Here is a 23,490-nt window from a genome sequence, read left to right as displayed (position 1 = left end):
GTACACGAGCCACGAGTCACACCGTCACACGAGACACACGCGCGCCACATACACATACATATATATATATATATATATATATATATATATATATATATATATATATATATATATATATATTCGTGGAAAAGGATTTATCTGTTATAGACTTGCACACTAACACTACTCGTACTCGTACAACAGAGCTACACTCTACAGAGCGCCAGTAAATTAAAGGTATATATAGTTGACTTTCCGATCTGACGGTAATGTAGAGCGCAACTTACCGAAAATTACTTGCTCTGGTAACGATTGCGGAAAACACCTCATCACACGCATGATGCACGTAGTATATTATACCACGTGTGATTGTCTTCCCCTGTGTGATAATGATTTGACAACAAATAGATAGACGGACAGCTCAACATACCGCTATCTCTTTTGCACTTGGTATAACGCTCGCCGCTCTCGCCGCCCTCGCTGGTGAAGTATTTAAAAACAATAAAACATATTTAATAAAGTAATGCATTGGAAATACCTAACTGGAAAAATGTTGAAGAAAAGCTATGATTGAATGCATTTTATTTTTTTTTACTAAAAAAATATTATTCAGTAGTGTGCGCAAATATCACGTTGTATACTAAAATACTAAAGGAATTGGATACGTATACTTTTCGTCTTTACCGCCACTAATATGGTAGTCGAGCGTTGTGTAACAAATCCAGCTATTTGTTGTCACATCATTATCAACACATTATCAGGATAAGCTTTAATGATGTGACAGCAAATAGATGGACGACAAGTGTACAAATAGATGAACGACAACTTGTACACTTGTCGTCCATCTATTTGTTGTCAAGTCATTATCACACATTGTCAGAGTAAGCACAAGCACACATAATATAATAGTATATCGCGTGAAGTTGTGAAGAAAGTTATAGCATTCAGTTTTCATCAGCTTAAGTATAACGTTCGTTAGCAGTGTGATTCTACGTGGCAGTAAATCGTAATTGTTGAGTCGTGATCAAAGTTTAGAACTGTTTTTTTATCAACTAGTAAATTTGCCTTTTTTTTTATTAACACGTAAAATTTTTCAATAACATTTGCAAAACACGTTTGTGTAACTGTATTTCCGTCGCTTATTTCAAATTAGCCCTATTTAATTTTCGCGGGAAGCAACGTTTGTACCCTCGAAACTTGTTTAAAAATATTGACATTGACAAGTTATAAGGTTTTTTTGTGGTATAGAAATGAATCAACTTATAGAAACCAGCTGCGAGGTAAGTCGACTTCCATTCAAATGTTCGAGCATATTCCGGAAAAAACCGGCCGCATGATTTTTAATTTGAGAAGTAAAAGAAAGAAGCATTTTCTATCAGTTTTGAGGTAAAGAAATATTTACATATTGCAAAATAGATTAATTTTCGAACGCAACTTTATGTAGCTGTAGCTACTAGCTAATACCATGATGTAAAAATACGCGATGCGGCGTTCCGACGTCTCATTTTCGTGCCGTTCTGCGCCTTCCATTGCGACGCCATATTTGAGGGAGACGTGGCTATATACTACAGCGGTGAAGAGCCTGTACAATGAAACGAAGCCGCTTAAGTTGAAACTAAAACTTATCCCATGCATCTCACCTCGAATTGAGATATATATATTTATATATTTGTACATATATACGTAAACTGATCATCGTTTACCTGTTTGTTCAGTTTTTTATGTGCAAATATTGCCGAATTGGGTGTTTGGTCACTATAATAACTGGAATGAAAGTATTGAAGCAAAAAATATACATTGTTTCACGAGTTTCTTGATGCTAATATATGTTTTATATTTTAAAAACTTTTGAAATCCGCAGACAGACATGGCGGCGCGGTGGAAGCCATGATGTAAGAAATATAATGTGTGGCGTTGCACATCCATTTTGATTCGCACCGCCATGTCTGTCTGCGAATTTCAATAGCTTTTAAAATATAAAGCGTATTAACATCAAGAAACTCCTGAAACAATATATATTTTTTATTTCAATATTTTCAATCCAGTTGTTTCAGTGACCAAACACCCAATTTGGCAATATTTGCACATAAAAAACTGAACAAACAGGTAAACGATGATCAGTTTACGTATATATGTACAAATATATAAATATATATATCTCAATTCGAGGTGAGATGCGTGCATGGGATAAGTTTTAGTTTCAACTTTAGCGGCTTCGTTTCATTGTACAGGCTCTTCGCCGCTGTAGTAGTCACATCTCCCTCCAATATGGCGTCGTGTTGAAAGGCGCAGAACGGCACGAAAATGAGACTTTGGAACGCCACACCTTATATTCTTACATCATGGTGGAAGCATTGATCAATCAAAATGGATGCGCAACGCCGCGCGGGCCGCACCTTGTATTTTTACATCGTGGCTAATACCATGTGTTTTTATATATATATACATGTGCTTACACTGACATCGAATAGAAAGATGTTAAAGGAAATGGATGGTTGTGTTCGCAATTTTGGATCCATAATGGGTCCATTTGGTATAAAGTACTGGATGATGACATCACATGAATACGTGAAACGCATATACCCGTTACATCTATATATGTGTTTATAGTAACATCGAATAGAAAGATGTTAAAGGAAATGGATGATTGTGTTCTCAGTTTTGGATACATATTGGATCCATTTGGTATAAAGCACCGCTGCACTGGACAGTGGTGGGTTTCCGACGCAACTCGGAGGTTAATTCTGACTCAGACTTGTTAAGATTGATTTAAAGTTAGATGAGAAAGGTTTATAATCAGATGTTAAACGAACGACGAATAGTTGTCTTTTATTTCGAAGTCATGATTAATCTCACTTAAGTCAGGCCTCATATTTATTTAAAAAAAAAAATGCATGATACTTCTTCTTTCGTCAATTAATTGCATTGATAAAAGTTGATTATACAAATATCACCACATATCGCTTTAATATTTCCGATTAGTTCACAATAGTTTTACTCGTTTAACCATACCGTTCTATGGATAACTTATTGCACTTACAATAAATAATTTATCCTACTAATTTTTTTAGGAACGAAAGGATTGACAGACAGTCGACAAGGAAAGAACTTAAATTTTTTCCGGACTGTCCTTAAACACTTGTATACACTAAATTATTTTCCAGTTAAAATTTACTTGTTTGTTTGTTTTATTTATATCTGAACGATAATTATATCAATAGAACTATCTTGTAGACACATACTCACCTATGAATATATCTGTACTTGGTTTGGTTCTCAACTTCGAATTCAAAATCTTGTGATAGGATTCAAGTTTATTATTGGTTCTATCTACCATATTAAATATGCTAAATACTTCCGGAGTAACTTTAACCATCCATTCATTTCGAAAGTAAACATCTCAAAATCTTTTCCATTTGGCTAATTTCTTCTGATCATTCTTAAAACTTTTTTTTAAAAGTTTTCTTATTATTTTAAATGCTTTTTCAGCTTTATCAGCTGGAAAAAGTGGTATTAACAAAATTTTCTTCATAATTTCATAGCCAATATTATTGTTCTCCTTATTATTTTGTCTCAAATATATCCTATGTTTTTTTGAGTTAGCTTTTCGTATTACAGCCTAAAATAAAAATATGCTAAATTTCAATAGTTTAACTTGCATATATGTAAAATTCATGAAAAATAGTGATCAGGAATTAAAAAATTTTAAAATTATATAAGACGTAATCGATTTTTTTTTACAATATTTATTACACTGGACATTATTGGTAGGTTAAAACTTATTTATAATAATATATTACTTGGCAGTTTAAACATTAAAGAGTTAAAAACTTATTAATAATTAAAAATTAATTACGAATATTAAAAAGATTTAGGAATTTAATGTATCTATGCAATTTAACACTTAAAACTGTAAAAATGATAAGTTATGAGTTTTGTCAATTTTTTATTTGCTTACAACTTCTACTACCGATCTAGTTATGAATGGTTAAAAACAGCATCAACAAGTTTCGAATGGCTTAGAGCTTTTTTCCAACCAATTATAACATTTGTTAATGCGTGAGTGCAAGAGAAATGGTATACATTCAAAACATAAATAATGTATATAAATTATTTAATTATGATTGATGATTAAAATTTTTTTTTTTTTTTTTTTTATGTGTGAGGATATCGTTGTTACACGGATGCTATTAGGCATTGTGTGATTATTTTTTAATTTCTTTTTTAACTTGGCATTTTTCAATGTTTTTTGATATTATAAATCTAATTATTTTTCACAAGGCTCATGATGTCGTTAGTCAGAATGCGTGATTTTTCCAAAAATCGAACGATATATATACTACATTTTTGCGCTTTATAAATGTATGGTCATATTTTTTAACCTACTAAGTTTCTTTCTCTATGTTAGCAAGCCTGTAATGGGGCACTTTCCAAAGATATTTGCCGAGAAAGACGTAAAAATTGGCTTCATGGTTATAAATGACAGACGGTATCAGAATACCAACGCTGATGTACGTAAATGGGTCATTCTTTTAAAAACCGAGCACTTTTTGAACAACACATCTCAGAATTGGCTGAATTTTTTTTTCCAGACTCTACTTTTAGCAAAAAACATAAAAGTTCGAGGTTTTTTTTTTTTTACGTATTTTAGATAATATAAGCGGTCGAAAATTCGATGAAAGCGAGTTTTTAACTTGAAGACTAATTTTCAAAAATTCATAATTCCGGTTCTATTGGAGCTGAAGATTTAATTTTTTTTTATTATAAATTACTATGTTAACTTAATATTCAACATTATGAAAAAAAGAGTATTAATAATATTTATTCATAATGTGAAACTAGACAACTTTAAACCCATTCGGTAATTTTTTCAACAGATTCTTATGTTGAATAATTGAACAATAATGCATTTTCGGTAGTAAAGAGAGAAGAGCCATTTTTGGGTGAGGTAACAGAAATTTTAAAATAAAATATGATTGGAAGATTGCTCTGCCCTGTGAGAGCAATAAATCTTTTCTAACAGAATTTTTTTTTCAACGTAAATCTTTCAATACAAATATATACATACGATTTGCGAACGCGTCCATAGATAATTATATAGATTTAAGGTGGCTCATCATGCTTGTCCTATCCATTTGTGTGACATTATAGACTATCACACTTGAAAATATTGAGTAGCAGGCTCAATATATATACCTACATAGATACGAATCCGCTTGTTTACGTACTGAGGTTAGCCCCGAGTTTCGGACTTTCTTAGAAAAAAGATTAATCAAACAACCTGCTCCTAGTTTTTTTGTAACATATGGCTCGACTTTTAGCCAAAAAAAGCTAAAAATTTGGGTGAAATAATAAAAATGCCTTATAAGACTAACTCTAGAATTTAAAATTTGAATGCATTTTTTCGACTTTGGTCGGCAACATGCTTTGAAATTCAAATAGTAGATCCGTTGAGTAATACTTTACCATGAATTTTAATTTAGGTGCAATAGCTGCTCAACTTTCATAAAGGTAATAATTCACCTCAAGAATTAACATAATAAAATATGGTGATAAAAAATAGCTTCTTTACCGAATTATATTTCTTGCTCATAATGGTTAAAATTTGGTGCACTCCATTAATATTTGGACTCGTCTTAAATGTAGCGTCTACAAATATACTATTTTCTTCATTAAACTTATTCAAAAAATCCTTGTCATAGAGAATAACGTGGTATCCATGAGATGAAGAGTTTAACAACTCTGCAGAGAGGGAAGTTTTATTGCCTTTTTTATCAATAAACTTTAAGAGCGATGGATTTTCCTGCATCTGCTTGCCGAATTCTTTAATTGAATCGTAGCGCTTGCAAATAGATGTATGTTTCACTTTATGTTGGGCTCGCTGCATAGTTATATGAACATTTTCATAAGCAAAGTATTTGTCTAATCCATCGAGCCTATGAAGTATTAGATTTATAAATAATTAAACAAATAAATCAATATGTGTCTGTGTGTCTGTCTATGCAAATGTATATGGGTCATTAAACAAAAATTGATAAATACGAATTGATAGATGCAATACTTTCACGCCCTAGTTGAGATTTTTTAACTTAAACATTAAGAATTTTAAATTATTTTTTTCAAGTTGTTTGTCATAACAACGGATAAACATGTGTGTACACTAATGTACATGGGACTTTTTGCGTAAAATATCATATGCTATATAGTTTTAATGTTCAATAAACTAAATATTATTTAAATTAAATACTTTAGAAAATGACAGTTTTTTTCAAACATCATATGATATGATACAGTATTGCAAATACCATGATATCTCATTTGCTGCTCTTATTTTAATACCATGATTTAAAAAATAAATGCATACCTCCATTTTCTTTATAATTCTTATACCAAACGATCTAGCTAAGGAACTAAAAAGAAAAAATTAAAAAAGCTTTCATTTTGTTTTGTAAACATCTAAAAAGTTCAGCATTAAAATTTATGACTTCTCGAGTATAGTTAGCTTGATACATTTATCGACTGATAACGGTATTTTGTACTTGGAAATATTGGCGGAAATTCTGTCTGTGAAAATTTTGTCCATGACCCAATACTTATTCTATAAAGTATATATACTCACCCCGATAGCATTGTGATAGCACGACCGCGACTGTGGAGCACGGCCTGGAACACACGTGAAAGCACCGTGATGTCCACCTGTCGTAATTTCTGAGCGCACACTGCAAGCATGGTGTGGAAAGTGCATGTCATGCTATCAGACTGCATGGATTGTGTGTATACCAGGGCTGTTGCATACGCTCATGCAAGGTGGTATGCATGCAGTGCCCATTACCCCTAACCTCTTCTATATACTTTTATCATTATTTTAATTTATAATAATAAGAATGTTATTACAAACAATTTATTTATTTTAATTTTAATTATTTTAAATTTATTTTAAGTGCCCCTCGATAATGGATACTTGGATAAGGTTTGTGTTTGGAGATAAAAAGTCGACGTTATTCTCTATGGGTAGTAAGACGTCATTGGCAGTGATACCGCAGAAGTTTGCCATTTGTAGAGGAGTTTTTGTGAGCTAAAGTCGAGCTGTGATGCTGTGTATTAGGAGTGAGGTTTTAGGTGGGAAATGTTGTGGACGTGAATTTTGATTGTCCATTTGGGCAAATAAGGGCGTCTTTATGTTGTTGTTTTAATTGGGTTAGCTTTCGAGAAGTTGTAAAAGGAGGCCTGGTGGGTGAGCTGCTTTTCTTTGGGCGTGTCAATATCTTTTTAGGAGTATTCGAAGCGTTGGAGCACTTTTGCTGTGAAGTTCATCAGTTGCTTTGATAAGATCTTGCATATTGTCTCCCCCTCCTCTAGTCCAGGGAAATCGGAGAATCTTGATCTCTTGTTTCTGCTATTTAGGTCATTGTAATCATGTCAGGCTTCTTCGACTGTAACAGATTTTTCAACTACGTATGTTAATAGTATGCCTTGCTTGTAATTCTGTTAGTGTTTTTTCTTCTCTTAGTTTTTTCGGTAGGATCGTGATAGTTTTACCTTCGAAAAGTAACACTGGTGCAAAACCGGTAACTGTATGTTCTGTTTAATTGCATTTCTTTACGCATTCATGTGCTATGGTTGTCCATGGCTGCTTTCCTTGTTTTTCATTTATCTTACACCTTATTTTATTTTTTTTTTACCCAGTTTACCTCGATAGTTCTTAGGCCAAGTCGCCGGGGCTACCCGCTCACCACCTATGTGTAGGGATGTATTGCCGCACCCATTTTCCAACCCTTTTACTGATGTTACACCTAATCCATGGGCACAGTGTGAGTATCTTCGGTGAGACACCTTGCCAGTTAATCTGACACTCTTTGCACCAACGTTGCATCGGGTCTACTCGCCACTGTGTAGCCTTTCCCCGGGGAGGACTCCATATTTCAGGACATTCACTCCTCACCGGTGAAGCCGGCGACCTCTGCCGAAGCATCGGATCCAGGTTATTTAGCATCCCCGGAGAAGTCTCATGTTTCAGGGACCACTCCTCGTCGGTTAGGCCGGCGATCCCTGCCTGGTGCATCGGATCCGCTAATCCCTACCTCTTATCACTGTTTTGCATTCACTTAGGCCCGAAAACCTGTGGGGCAAGGAAAAAACTCTGGAATTGCTCTGAAGGAAAATTCCATAGAAAAACCCGCCCCAAAAAACAGCCGGGGTTACATAGGAACTTTTCCGAGCTGGGGGTCGTGCAGCTAGGTATCCCGGCTATCCGAAAACGCTGTTCTCTAATGGACAAGTGACTTACGTTGAACTCTATCCCGATCTAATAAATGCTAACGTCTCTGGTGACATACCAGGAGACGTGTTTAGCTAGAGCACAATCTGCTTCTAGCATTTGGGGTTTCATGGCCACTCTTCCAACCGCCCTGGGGTTACCAGAGAAGATTTTGCTACAACAGCAAGCCAGGGAAAACTCTAGAGGGAATCTAACATGGAGAAACATTTGCAGTCTCTTGTTTTTATTATTAGATCTTGAATCAATGGGAATGCTTGCGATTGAGGTATAACTATTTTATTTAGTTCTCGAAAGTCCATACATAATCTAGATTTTTTTCCATCGTCTGTTTAAATGCTAAAGTTACTGAGGCAGCAAAAGGATTAAGATTCTCCTATTAACTAGTATTTTAATAACATTGAGATTTGTTTTTTTATTTCCTTTTTATCTTCAATCGTGCACCTATATAAGGACTTTTACTGCAATATTTATCTACAGTAATAACTCTATGCGAGCTTCGTGTTCTTTAACTGAGCCAACATCATATTTATCTTTTGCAAAAATTGATTTATATTTATCTTGTGAATTCATAAATTTTAGTTTTTTGATGGAAGTTTAGAGCATGTAGTAAGATTTCAAACTTATTTGTGTCTATGTTTTTATTAAAATTTATTTTTTTAGTATAAATACATTCAGAATTTTTTTCTTTTTCCTTCTTTCATAATATTTGTAAATTTTCATTTTGGATTAATTTAAATTCTTTCATCATATTTAATCCGATTAAGACATCAAACTTGATTTCCTCACTTTCTACTACGAACATATCAAATTGACTTTTCTATATAATAAATTTTTACTCTTATATTTATCATTCCATTCGCTTTCGTTGCACCATTAATCGCCATCAAATTAGCTTTTTCTGTTTTAAGTTTATCATTTTCGTTTTTTAATTTTATCAATTTATAATTTATTAAGGATACATTTGATCCTTAATCATAAATCCCGATTACTTCTACTGAATTGTTTATAAGTAATTTGATGTTAATCAATGGTGGAACTACAAGTTTTTTTGAGCTGCGCATCGTTTAATTCGACTTCTAACTGAGAGTTGTTTATTAAATTAATTTTATTCTTTTCCTCTTTTTCATCGTCAGCTGAAATTTCTTTTGATTTAAACCAACAATTTGATTCGAGAGTGAAATCGAGTGCCTTTATTTAATTTTTCGCATATTTTATATGTACTGTAAAATTTCTTTTTTTCTGAAGTTTTCTTTCTAACTAAATATTAATTTTTATGGATTTCTCTGTAAAGGTCCTCGACTTCTTTTAAACTTTCTCTATTGTTTTGTTGTTACCATACGCATCAAACCAAAACCCCATAAGCAATTCCAAGTGGAATTCCAAATGTATTATAAGTGTGTTTATAGGTGGAGTTACAAATACACAACGTTGCATCCGAAAATTGATTAACTAATTTATTTATTTTGCAATTATGTAAATATTTCCTCACTTCAAGCCTTATAGGGAATGCTGATACAACACAACTTCTCTCTTTTACTTGAAACCTTTATAAAGTTAAAAATCGTACGGCCAGATAGTAAACCTGAGCCCGAGTAGGTCCTTAATATCATTCAACCTTTCTCGTAGATTCGCAAAACTATAAGCCTTAAGCTACCTTTATGGGAGTCGTCGGATTTTCAAGTTCCGGATGAGACTGTACAAAACAACTCCTGGAATGAGCCACGCTCCGAACAAAGATCAGGTGGCTTTTTAAACAGCGACTGCAGCTATGCCTGGATAAGCTGCGACAAAAGTTTATTTGTAGTGAATGTCACGTCTGGTGAGTACGTAACATCATGGACCTTCACATATAAGATAACCACTGTGTCAGCTTTTCCTGCTCGTCCAGGAAGTTTGCCCTTACTTCTTGTGGGGCTTGATAGCAATGCTATTAGAATTCAAGATTCCGTTGGGCAATTGTGTGTTTTTGATTGTTGCATTTCCAAAATTTTATGTACTATTCTAGTGAGTATTATTTGTTTTTAGTGCCATGTACTAGTTTTATCTCATAGTAGATGGTTTTAGCTTTAATGAGATACTAATTATTTTTAAAGGTACCAGCTGGTGTTGAACAGGCGTGTGTGATGTACGGTGGGGCCGACTGGGAAAATTTTAATGAAGAAAATCGAGACTTAGTTTTACCAGAAAATAGTGGATTAATCTTTGTATCACTCAGAAACTTCCAGCACTTGATAGTTGATCTTAATAGAGATTCATGGTCTAAGTCATCTTACAGTGATAAGCCTATTGTAGCCTGTTTAGAATTTGTTAATTCTTCACCTGCAGTACAACCTCCAAAAAGTAATGAAGTAGAACCTTCAGAAAGTAATGAGCTAGAACCTTCAACAAGTAATGAAGTAGAATTATTCTTTTCAGCATACAATTTGATAAGTGAAGGTAAATTTTTCTAACTATTTTTCTCGCACATAACTGTATTGGTGATTGACAAAATGAAATGTTGTGATTTTAGAAACTGAACATTATATGAAGTTCAACAGAAAAGAATTTGAGGCTACTGCACTGTTCAACGAAAAACTATGCACTGTCTTGCAGTGCTCTTCCAAAATTGGCTGTTTGATCAGTGGTTGCTTAGGTCGTATTATGATCTGGGAGTTTAATGGATTTCTCACATGGGTGAGTCCAATTTTGGATAAGTACGCATTTATCACTCATGCAGTACTTCTTGAACCCACCGACGACCCCAAGCCCTTTTGTTTTTTATGGGCCGCTTATCAGGTAAACATCTTTTTTTTCTCCTTCAATTATGTAACTCGATATTCACAAATCAATTTTAAAATACATGTTTTTAGGGTAGTACACCAGATTCAGTAACAGTGCTACGCATGTACATGTTAATGTTTGAAAACAAGATAAACGATGAATTTGGTGAAAACCCCACTTTATATTTTAATTTGAAGCCAGACCCAATTCTAAAATTTGAGATCGAATTAGAAAAAAAAGAAAAAGTTCACAGTCTCGTTATAATTGAACGAGTCAATCGCGACGCGTCGGATTTACGGTCCCGCCGAGGCGAGGAGTCTCTATTACTCATCGGGACTCGAAAGAGATCCCTACTTTTTGATTTGAATCGATGGTACGAAGAACAAATGCCATCTACAGTTGCTGGATGCCGAAATCCCAACAATATTTTGGCTTGTTACAAAGCACGACTAGAGAACCATTCACGAGACGAAATACTTTGTTGTTCGTTCAAGCCAAAGACGTTGCAAGAGTTTGCAAAAAAAGTTCCACACTCCCCAGAGGAACTTTTTTGCCCCAATTCTTTGAGTTTGGAGTGGATCGATTTATCGGAGAAAAATTTAGTGTTCTGGCTCACCCGAGGGGTGCAGTCAGAGCTACTACGAGAGATCACCACAGCTGGACCAATTGTACTAATCATGCCTAATGAAATCTACCGCAGGTGTCTCCTTGCAGGCCTTATACCTTTTGATTATGTCATCCCAGATTATAGTGTAAAAGTAGAACAAAAAGTAGCTCGAGAAATGCTGCTGTCGTTATGCCTAGATCAACGGTGTGCCAATTTCTTACTGCGCTGTGCCATAGAGTGGTCAGATGGCAGTGCAGAGTATCTATACTTAAAGTTTCTGAGGTGGAGTATCCAACGTGGATCTGAAATCAAGTTGATGGCCGATAGTTTGTGCAAGCCGTTGTTTGATCAGTCGGGTGTCAATATGGACGAGTCTGAGTTGAAAACGTTACATAACTGTGTTCAGCAACTCGAATGTTTGAAGACCGTTATATCAAAATTACCCAATACTGAAATCGATTTAACTAAACATAAAAGGGCCCTTAAAAAAATAGCAGCCTATTTTCAAGTTGTGTTGTGGTTTTATGATGTCGGTCTGTTGCCGGAAATGCAAAACATCGACGAAAGCGATGACGTGCAAATTTCAGCGCTTACGAAAATTCAGTATCCAAGAAATAAGCTTGTAGAGTCTTACAAGAAAAAAAGACGAGACGCTTGTACGAAGGACAATAAGGAAAATGATGTTTTATTCATTGATCAATTGATTGCCAGAAATTGTTCACCACTCAAAGTGCAATGGAAAGAAGAGTCAGAGAGTGAGTGTCCTAATCAAGATGGTCTTTATCCTCCTCCATCGCTGCAATCTTTGCTTAGGAGTTTTTTAACTGACTGCTATTGTGAAGAAAAAAGTGACGAAGAGGAGGATAAAGATGGTCAATTACCTGAAACGTACACTAAACACTGCATCATCTTCTACTTGCTCATGGACCTGTGCATGATTCTCAAAGACTCAAATTCAGCAGTCGATCAACTTATGAAGTATCCCGCAGCTTTTAAGTTGAGTCCTAGTATTATTGAACTCATCCGAGCTTTTTGGCTTCTCGATCACGAGGATTACGATGGCTTTTTCAACATCATGACAAGCCAAATTGTTTCCAGCAATGACATCGAAGACTGGCAGCATGAACTCGCTATAAATTCACTTTTAAAAAACAATCAACACAAATTAGGTACGTTTTCAAATTTTAAAAATATGTAACATACATTCGCAAACTGTCAATTAATTTTTTTTCATCATTTCTTTTTTAACAGCTCTAAATTATCTGCTCATTATTAAACCACCAGTGATATCGTCCGATCATCGGCGCATAATGATCGATCTGGCGGTGGAACAGGGTCATCTACTGTTAGCATTCCATGCACGACCGCCATCGGATTGCGGACCGTTACTCACGAGTTTCTTCCGCTCATGTGAAAAACATGGAAAGCTCAGAAAAATTTTGCAACTTCCCTTAAACCCGGAAGAAGAGAAAGCCTTTGACAATTATCTCAAAGAAAATTATAATGACAAAACTAGATTGATCCACTACTTGCTGACGAACCGCCACGTAGAAGCCAGCCACATTTTTTCTGTAAAAAAAAACTTTAACCCACATCAATCAATTGATGAGGAAATAAACTTTAACTCAACCGCTTGGAATTTACTAAATTTGGTTCACAAAAATGTACCCGAAATCTCAAAACGTTTTGCAAACAGCTGGAGAAAAAATACCTCGAAATCGGCCAAGGGACGACGATTTTCACCATATCCCATTATAAGTAACAACAATGAGTCACGTAGATTTCACCATAAACCAATGTCTCAATCTTGGGACATTGATGGTGATGTTTACAACTTGGCAGTAGAAAAGACACTTGAGACGTGTCGCAAGCCCGATCGAGATGGGCTTGGACCATTAAATTATACGCCTTTTCTAACTGCGCCATGCGCAACAATAAATGCTCAACCAAAATTTGTTACTCAAATAAATAACAAGAGTGATACACATTATGTTGTATACCCAAAACGGAAGATCTTCACGAGAAAGACGGCTTTAAAAATGGTAATTGAGCCTGATGATGAAATAGTCAAAAAGCGGCGAAAACTTAACAACCAATCCAGGGACTCAACATTGAATGGTTGTATACTTTATCTACACACACACATACACACATATATATATATATATATATATATATATATATATATATTTGTGAACCTCGTTTTATTATAATTTTAATGTATTCGTTCAATTGCTTGTTTTAGATTTGGATCAATCGGGATCATCTGACTGTAGGCTTAGCATGACTAAAATATGTAGCACACCACTTGTGCAACGGAAAGAGAATGAAAAAATAAACAACTTGGATACTCAAACGCCGCAATCAATCCTCAGAATTCAGTGCAAGTCTCGTGCGCCTAGTTACGATTTTACTGAGGTGAGCTAAATGTATAAGGTCAAAAAATATGTAAAAGGATTTATAAGGCCGCATATGTATATAAAATGATTCAATAAATTAACTTATAAATTAATTAAAGGATAATGTGAACGATGAAGCAGATACCCCAAAAAAACATTTGGTAGCTAGTGGTTTTAAGTCATTACGACGAATCCATTTTAACATGGACAGATTGAGCGAAAGTGATGATTCGAACTCATTTGCTAATGATGAAAATCGTAACAAAGAGGAAACTATGGGTGATATTCAAAGTATTAGTGAAGAATCCCAGTAAGTTATTAACAACTATATAAACATCTATATAAAATAAACTCATTTTTACGGAGTATATAAAAAATTTTCAGGCTAGAAGAAACTTGCTGTATTCCAAAGTTGACTAAAAAGTCATTTAGAGACAAAACAATTTTAACGGACTCGAGTATGGTCGACTTCGCTGAATCTCAGCCGGGACCAAGTTTACAAATGAGTAATAGTAATCACTCTCGTGAATGTAGTGAAGAATCGTCCAACAAAAGTGATTTGTGTAGCGAATCAACCACAAACGTGTGTGAACAGGTACCTTAACATACTTGCAATCTCAATCCAGACAATAACTTTCAATTACTAATTTTTTTTTTTTTTTTTTTTTTTTTTTTTTTTTGTAGGAAACTTCTAAAGTGGATATAAAAATGTCGCCCGCTTCACTAACTCGTAAATCCAAATCTTTTTATACATCTTCAATTCTTTCTTCTGATACGAGCATGGAAACTTCACAATTAAAAATACTATCTACGTTGCACAATGTTGAACATGATAAAAGTGAAAGTGAAAAATCAGTAGAACACTCTCAAGAAGATACACAAGTTAACACGAAGTTTACTGAAAATGAGTTTGATGAAGAATGTTTTTTAGATATGGATCAAGAAGAAGAAGAAAAATATCAAGAAGATTATAATGTAGAGGGTGGTCTACAGGAGGACTATGAAAAACTGAGTTCTTCAAATACATTCTTCAATACGGATGCACACAAAGACAATCAGCAGCTAGAAAATTTGGAAAAAGAGCTGGATGACAGCGAAGAGAATTTTGATGAAGAATCGTTTTACAGTTTTTCAAGTTCCTTCACTGAGAAAGATGAAAATAAAGACAATCGCGCTCAGCTGAGAGATAGCCTGGTGATAATCCACAGCGAAGAACAACAAACAGATCATTCTTTTAATGAAATGTGCTTAACTGAAAATTTGAGTCCAGTTAAAGTGAACGACAGTATTGGTTTTAGTCACCCAAAACCAACTTTTATTAATAGCCAGGGTATCGCTGGCTTTCAAGAATACGAAATAACCGACGATGAGTCGAAAGATGGGCAAGAAAGTGAGTCCCAGTTTATTGTAGAAATGATGCCAGAAACTGGAGTAGCACGAAAAGATGATCTTGTCCTGAGTTTTTTGAATTCTAATACTTCTGGCGAAGGAACGATACAAGCCGAAAACGTACGATCGAGATCAAGGATAGAAGAATCCGGACAGCACCTAAGCATTGAAGAAGAATATGCAAACCCATTAAGAAATTACTTATATAAATTCGTATCGGAGGAACTAGAGATGTCAACCGAATCTAATGTAAGTAGAACACATCAGGCCATTTTGGAACCACCGAAAAAAGCGTCTCCTCGACCTCCAATTAGGAGCATCTCAACAAGCTTTGATTCTAAGGCTTGGGAGGAAAAGTCCGAAAGTATTACAGACCGAAAAAAACAAAGTACATCATTGCTAGAGGAAATGGAAAAAATATTGGAACATGCAAAAAAAACATCCGTTCCAGTTAAAATGAACGACAGTATTGGTTATAGTCTCCCAAAACCAACTTTTATTAATAGCCAGGGTATCGCTGGCTTTCAAGAATACGAAATAACCGACGATGAGTCGAAAGATGGGCAAGAAAGTGAGTCCCAGTTTATTGTAGAAATGATGCCAGAAACTGGAGTAGCACGAAAAGATGATCTTATCCTGAGTTTTTTGAATTCTAATACTTCTGGCGAAGGAACGATACAAGCCGAAAACGTACGATCGAGATCAAGGATAGAAGAATCCGGACAGCACCTAAGCATTGAAGAAGAATATGCAAACCCATTAAGAAATTACTTATATAAATTCGTATCGGAGGAACTAGAGATGTCAACCGAATCTAATGTAAGTAGAACACATCAGGCCATTTTGGAACCACCGAAAAAAGCGTCTCCTCGACCTCCAATTAGGAGCATCTCAACAAGCTTTGATTCTAAGGCTTGGGAGGAAAAGTCCGAAAATATTACAGACAGAAAAAAACAAAGTACATCATTGCTAGAGGAAATGGAAAAAATATTGGAACATGCAAAAAAAACATCCGTTCCAGTTAAAATAAACGACAGTATTGGTTATAGTCTCCCAAAACCAACTTTTATTAATAGCCAGGGTATCGCTGGCTTTCAAGAATACGAAATAACCGACGATGAGTCGAAAGATGGGCAAGAAAGTGAGTCCCAGTTTATTGTAGAAATGATGCCAGAAACTGGAGTAGCACGAAAAGATGATCTTGTCCTGAGTTTTTTGAATTCTAATACTTCTGGCGAAGGAACGATACAAGCCGAAAACGTACGATCGAGATCAAGGATAGAAGAATCCGGACAGCACCTAAGCATTGAAGAAGAATATGCAAACCCATTAAGAAATTACTTATATAAATTCGTATCGGAGGAACTAGAGATGTCAACCGAATCTAATGTAAGTAGAACACATCAGGCCATTTTGGAACCACCGAAAAAAGCGTCTCCTCGACCTCCAATTAGGAGCATCTCAACAAGCTTTGATTCTAAGGCTTGGGAGGAAAAGTCCGAAAATATTACAGACAGAAAAAAACAAAGTACATCATTGCTAGAGGAAATGGAAAAAATATTGGAACATGCAAAAAAAACATCCGTTCCAGTTAAAATAAACGACAGTATTGGTTATAGTCTCCCAAAACCAACTTTTATTAATAGCCAGGGTATCGCTGGCTTTCAAGAATACGAAATAACCGACGATGAGTCGAAAGATGGGCAAGAAAGTGAGTCCCAGTTTATTGTAGAAATGATGCCAGAAACTGGAGTAGCACGAAAAGATGATCTTGTCCTGAGTTTTTTGAATTCTAATACTTCTGGCGAAGGAACGATACAAGCCGAAAACGTACGATCGAGATCAAGGATAGAAGAATCCGGACAGCACCAAAGCATTGAAGAAAAATATGCAAACCCATTAAGAAATAACTTATATAAATTCGTATCGGAGGAACTAGAGATGTTACCCGAATCTAATGTAAGTAGAACACATCAGGCCATTTTGGAACCACCGAAAAAAGCGTCTCCTCGACCTCCAATTAGGAGCATCTCAACAAGCTTTGATTCTAAGGCTTGGGAGGAAAAGTCCGAAAGTATTACAGACCGAAAAAAACAAAGTACATTATTGCCAGAGGAAATGGAAAAAATATCGGAACATGTAAAAAAAACATCCGATGTTCCAAATGTATTCATCGAAAAAGTCTCATCATCGTCTGATGTCGAAGAACCTGAGGAAGATAGCAACATGTTGGCTTTACCAAACAACCCACTTATAGAGCCGATGGATGATTGTAAGGAAGAGTATTTTAGCAAATCCACTCTTACAAAACGAACTCGAGGACGACCCAAAAAAGTAATTAAATTATCAGAGTCATCAAAATCAACTACAACAATACGCACGAGGAGAGCTGGATCTTCTACCAAGGATGTAGCCCCTACAGTGAAACCCACTAGGAAAACTAGAGCTGCATCTGTTGCTAAAGAAAATGTTGATTTGAAAACTGACGAAATGGCTGAAGAACAACAAGTATCTACAGTGCGGTCGTCGAGAGCATCTAAATTAAAAAAAAATACTTCGATAGTTGCTGACAAACGCTCAAAGGCCGGATGGATATCCAAGGATGACGAACAAATCACATCTACTGAATTGGTACCTGCCAACGATGATCTGCCAATGTCTCACACTCGAAGTAGAATAGCTGAGTCCGTAGACAATGATAAAAAAGGATTGTCAAAAATAAGACCAACCAGAGCCAGGACCGTATCGAAAAATGAACAAGAATCAACCACCACTAGAAAAAAAAGAGCAGGTGCCGTAGTCCAGGAAAATGATCAGGCTACACCCACAGCGAAAGAAGATAATAAACGATGTTTGAGGAAGACGCGAGCCTCGTCACTGGCAAAGGAAACCAGTAACAATATCATCAACTTGAGTAACCCACCAGCCAGGGCAGAAATTATACGAGCAATCCAGACTACGAGACCTTCCAGTTCAGAGCCCACAATTCGCAGGCGTAAGTGCTCTGTCCAGTCAGAACCGGGAGACATCGAAAAAATTTTAATTGACACAAGAACTGTAAAGTCAAAGAGTAAAGCGGAAAAAAGGAATACGACAGGTCGAGGTCGCAGAGCGACTAGCGTCGATTCAATCGTGAGTGTGCCTGAAGGTAGGCGTGTAATACGCAGTTTACTCACTAAAACGATCATCAAGGAAGTCATCCCCGAAGAGCCAATATCCATGAAACAAACAAGAAAGAGAAAATATGATTCTTCTGTTACTGGTAATGAAGCTAAGAAAGTACGTGATAAACTCGAGCATACTGATAGTAAAGACTATAGATTTTCGTTACCCAAAACAGTTGAAGATGTTCCGGTTATCTCTGAAGGTTTGTGATCAAAAAAGACATATTTACCGTAACATTTAAGGTAGTTGTTTCCCAATGTATAGGTTAATCGTATGTATAAATATACAATAATTAGGTTATGTTCAACTATCATCCCGTGTTTGTTTTCGTTATGTTAACCCACAAATGGCGCATCTAGCGCATTTTTGGTAGATCTAAAACATGACAGGTATCAGTTTAAATGTAGCTCGGTAAAATAATACACATGACTTATTTAATTGGTTTTATTGATATGGGAGGCTTGTTCGTTACCCCCTATGAACTTGATATCGCCATAACTCAGAGGAAAAATGATAAACGATTGGATTGTACATGTAGTGTAAGGCTGAGCAAGTGTAAGTATATGTAATAGGTGAACTTGTATATTTAACAAAGTACATTTAGAGGTTATTAAAATGAAAGCAAACAATAAGAAAAATTTCCTATGACATCTTTACCAACATAGTCACGAGAAGTTATCGATTGATAATGCAATTTCCACTGACATAGCACCAAAATGGGGGAAAAAAGCTAAACATAATGTGAAAAATGTATACGAGCATTTCGGTATTCGGTACACTGCAATAAAAATATTGCTTCTTCGGTGTAAATTTACTGATTGTTTATTTTCTGCATGTCGTCTGCTTGGCACGATTGTGATTACGATTTCCCTGGCACCACTTAATTCTAAACTTCAAAATAGTGTCAGGTTTTAGTTCTACTGAAATATGCTAAATGCGGCACTTATGGGTTAACATGACGAATTTAAAATATCAGAGAGAAATGTGAATACCTCTCCGTACGTAGGTACATAAACATATGCATCTACCTATTTGTAACTTGTGCTCATGTGACAATGTGGTGTTGCTCCTTACGTGATACTCTTGGTTATACTGTAAAAACTATCAATATTATAAATACTGCGACGGACATTGAAAATAAAAAGACCTACTCTGGACTTGATATATTAACAATAAGAATAGTAAATTTACTACAGTAATTATAATGCCTGCCATGATGGAGTATTTTACTTTTGCAAGATACTTAATACTCAAACAACAAATAGTGTGAACACGACTGTTATTTCTATTAATGAATTTTTAGACGAATATAAAGAAATAATTTATGCATGTTTATTTTCTGTATTGAAGTTGTAAATAATCGTTTCGTAAATATAAAATCCTACATAAACTTTACAGTCAACATGGTAATGTTACTACGAGATTTATAAAACTGAACAATACAAGTAGTAAATTTATTATGATGAACTTAGTAAAGTTACTATGACGGGCGTTGGGAATAAAAAGACCTACGTACAACGTAGTACAATTGCAATGGTTGGTATCTACTACTCTTTAGTTGGTATTTTGACTATTTCGACTGTAATTTTATGAACAATGTGGTACATATACACAAGACTTTTTTTACAGTGTATCTTCCAAAATCAAACGAAGAGCACTATTTTGATTACTATTACTTTAAAACTATGTGGTAAAAAATTCTCAAAAAAATGTTTGTGTTTCTTTACTGCCTAAGATAGTTTTCAGTAGTTTTTCAATTATTTATAAATAGGCGGTAAGTTACAATTTTTTAAATAATGAGACTATGTAGTGTTTGTACCATTGCTCTAATATTAAAAGAGTGATTTTTTGACGAGGATATTGTAATAACGACGTGGTTAATCGGTCTCAAATTTTTTATACATATTTCTCGACGCTTAGATTAGTTTTGCTGAAAATTTCGTACCTTTTTAAATACTTTTGATTTAGGAAACAACTAGCTTAAGTAACTGAAAATCGAATTTTGAGAGAATGAACGCAAATTTTATTTTCAGATGTTTGTCAAACGACCACTTTCAAATTTGCACATCCAACTGGATTACAGAAGTAAGTTCCTTCAAGTAAAAAAAAAAATTTCAATGTATTAAATTTGTATGAATTTTTCAGATTTCTAACGCCAATGCGCTTCGATGGGGATGAGATAATGAGTGTCTTGGAACTAGATCATACTGGTAATGTAGAAAACCCCGTGGGAACAACTTCACGGCAACCTCAAACCTATTTTATAATGCCTTCAATATTTACAGACCGAATAAACCAAAGTACGTCATTGCCAGAGGAAATGGAAAAAATATCGGAACATGTAAAAAAAACATCCGATGTTCCAAACATATTCATCGAAAAAGTCTCATCATCATCTGATGTCGAAGAACCTGAGGAAGATAGCAACATGTTGGCTTTACCAAACAACCCACTTATAGAGCCGATGGATGATTGTAAGGAAGAGTATTTTAGCAAATCCACTCTTACAAAACGAACTCGAGGACGACCCAAAAAAGTAATTGAATTATCAGAGTCATCAAAATCAACTACAACAATACGCACGAGGAGAGCTGGATCTTCTACCAAGGATGTAGCCCCTACAGTGAAACCCACTAGGAAAACTAGAGCTGCATCTGTTGCTAAAGAAAATGTTGATTTGAAAACTGACGAAATGGCTGAAGAACAACAAGTATTTACAGTGCGGTCGTCGAGAGCATCTAAATTTAAAAAAAATACTTCGATAGTTGCTGACAAACGCTCAAAGGCCGGATGGATATCCAAGGATGACGAACAAATCACATCTACTGAATCGGTACCTGCCAACGATGATCTGCCAATGTCTCACACTCGAAGTAGAATAGCTGAGTCCGTAGACAATGATAAAAAAGGATTGTCAAAAATAAGACCAACCAGAGCCAGGACCGTATCGAAAAATGAACAACAATCAACCACCACTAGAAAAAAAAGAGCAGGTGCGGTAGTCCAGGAAAATGATCAGGCTACACCCACAGCGAAAGAAGATAATAAACGATGTTTGAGGAAGACGCGAGCCTCGTCACTGGCAAAGGAAACCAGTAACAATATCATCAACTTGAGTAACCCACCAGCCAGGGCAGAAATTATACGAGCAATCCAGACTACGAGACCTTCCAGTTCAGAGCCCACAATTCGCAGGCGTAAGTGCTCTGTCCAGTCAGAACCGGGAGACATCGAAAAAATTTTAATTGACACAAGAACTGTAAAGTCAAAGAGTAAAGCGGAAAAAAGGAATACGACAGGTCGAGGTCGCAGAGCGACTAGCGTCGATTCAATCGTGAGTGTGCCTGAAGGTAGGCGTGTAATACGCAGTTTACTCACTAAAACGATCATCAAGGAAGTCATCCCCGAAGAGCCAATATCCATGAAACAAACAAGAAAGAGAAAATATGCTTTTTCTGTTACTGGTAATGAAGCTAAGAAAGTACGTGATCAACTCGAGCATACTGAAAGTAAAGACTATGGATTTTCGTTACCCGAAACAGTTGAAGATGTTCCGGTTATTTCTGAAGGTTTGTGATCAAAAAAGATATATTTACCGCAACATTCAAAGTGAATAAGAATCGAATTTTGAGTAAATGAAACTTTTATTTCCAGATGTTTGTCAAACGACCACTTTCAAATTTGCACATCCGACTGGATTACAGAATTAAGTTCCTTCAAGTAAAAAAAAAAAGAATGTTCGATGTGTAAAATTCATATGAATTTTACAGATTTCTAACGCCCATTCGCATCGATGGGGTTGAAACAACGAGTAACTTGGAGGTAGTTGATACTGGCAATGTAAAAAAACTTTGGGCCAAAATTCAACCGCGAAGCTGTTTTATAATGCCTAAAAAAGCGAAAAACAAAGAACAATAATGTGTCAATTAAATGTTTTTCATTTAATCTGTTGATATTTTGTCGTTTTTCGTTTTTTTTTATTTTTTTCCAAACGAGAAAGCAGATTGTAATATACTTTTGTAAATAATTGATTAATACATCATCATAGTTTTATAAAGGTTTGAGTCTAGTAATTTTTAAGCAAGTCCTAAATTCCCTTTCATACATACCTCATAGATCATATCAAGCAAACAAAACATGTTAAGATCATGGAATTTAATACATATCAATCAATTGTCGTCACATGTTAAATAAATTTTTTTGACACTCAACATTCAAAGCCACTGATAATACCAGTACTTTACTTTTTTCAGGCCACAAAATACGATATTTAGTATTATTGGAATTAAGCATCCCTTGAACGCTACTTTTCAAATTCGGTATAAGAAAATAAAAATAACGTCAGCATTTCAGATCTTATCAATTAGTTCATGTAGAAATTTACCATACAATTTTATCAAAAAAGGCATATGCTACAGATTCTTTTGTCTCTTTCGTTGTTTTTTTTAACATGAAGTCTATGAAATCCGAAATAGTCATCCCATGTAATATAAATAGACAGTCACAAGAAAATAAAACAATAGCTATTGTATTAAAATTTCTCGTACTTATCGTTTTATTTTTCATCTACAATTTATGTGATAAATTAGGCAAATTTGTTATACATATCAGTTGGCGTGCAAAATAAATAACGTTTAATCGTCGATTCGACATTTTGACTAGAATGGCACAAATGTAAAACGCTCAATACATACGTGTGTATATGTATATATCAAACAATGAGAATAGTTATAAAAGCGGTTGTATACAAAAACAAGGTCAATTACCTCCATAAGCTGAGAGAAATAACTTAAAAATACTGCAACAGGTGGAAAACAGGGAGGGATCGAACACGTTATTTATGTACAACATAAGTAGATAGTGGGAACTACCCTAATATCCAAATTAAAAAAAAAAAAAAAAAAAAAAAAAAA

The 23,490-nt window shown here is 35.1% G+C and overlaps 1 protein-coding gene across 1 annotated transcript; it reads left to right on the top strand.

The window, feature by feature from the left end:
• Positions 1-1,153: 1,153 nt before the first annotated feature.
• Positions 1,154-22,495, top strand: LOC149375996 (uncharacterized). The gene is made up of 15 exons (XM_089588850.1): positions 1,154-1,259; positions 9,884-10,261; positions 10,351-10,693; positions 10,767-11,032; positions 11,107-12,793; positions 12,876-13,742; positions 13,870-14,042; positions 14,143-14,333; positions 14,408-14,618; positions 14,708-18,779; positions 20,611-20,662; positions 20,723-20,787; positions 20,863-22,146; positions 22,232-22,283; positions 22,348-22,495. The coding sequence occupies exons 1-15, from the start codon at positions 1,230-1,232 to the stop codon at positions 22,493-22,495; spliced, it is 9,819 nt and encodes a 3,272-aa protein (XP_089444976.1). The 5' UTR covers positions 1,154-1,229.
• Positions 22,496-23,490: the final 995 nt, after the last annotated feature.

This window comes from Copidosoma floridanum, unplaced genomic scaffold (genome assembly GCF_036245765.1).
Source record: "Copidosoma floridanum isolate Cflo_tuat_1 unplaced genomic scaffold, Cflo_Japanese_pri ptg000001l, whole genome shotgun sequence".
NCBI lineage: Eukaryota > Metazoa > Arthropoda > Insecta > Hymenoptera > Encyrtidae > Copidosoma > Copidosoma floridanum.
This window is presented reverse-complemented; position numbering and strand designations above follow the sequence as displayed.

What these genes read in the sequence shown, in the direction of transcription:
- LOC149375996 (XM_089588850.1), top strand. Translation starts at nt 1,230, where the DNA reads ATGAATCAACTTATAGAAACCAGCTGCGAG. An exon ending in AGTATTAGTGAAGAATCCCA is followed by an intron (nt 14,334 to 14,407) that starts GTAAGTTATTAA and finishes AAAAATTTTCAG; the next exon opens with GCTAGAAGAAACTTGCTGTA. An exon ending in TGTTCCGGTTATTTCTGAAG is followed by an intron (nt 22,147 to 22,231) that starts GTTTGTGATCAA and finishes TTTTATTTCCAG; the next exon opens with ATGTTTGTCAAACGACCACT.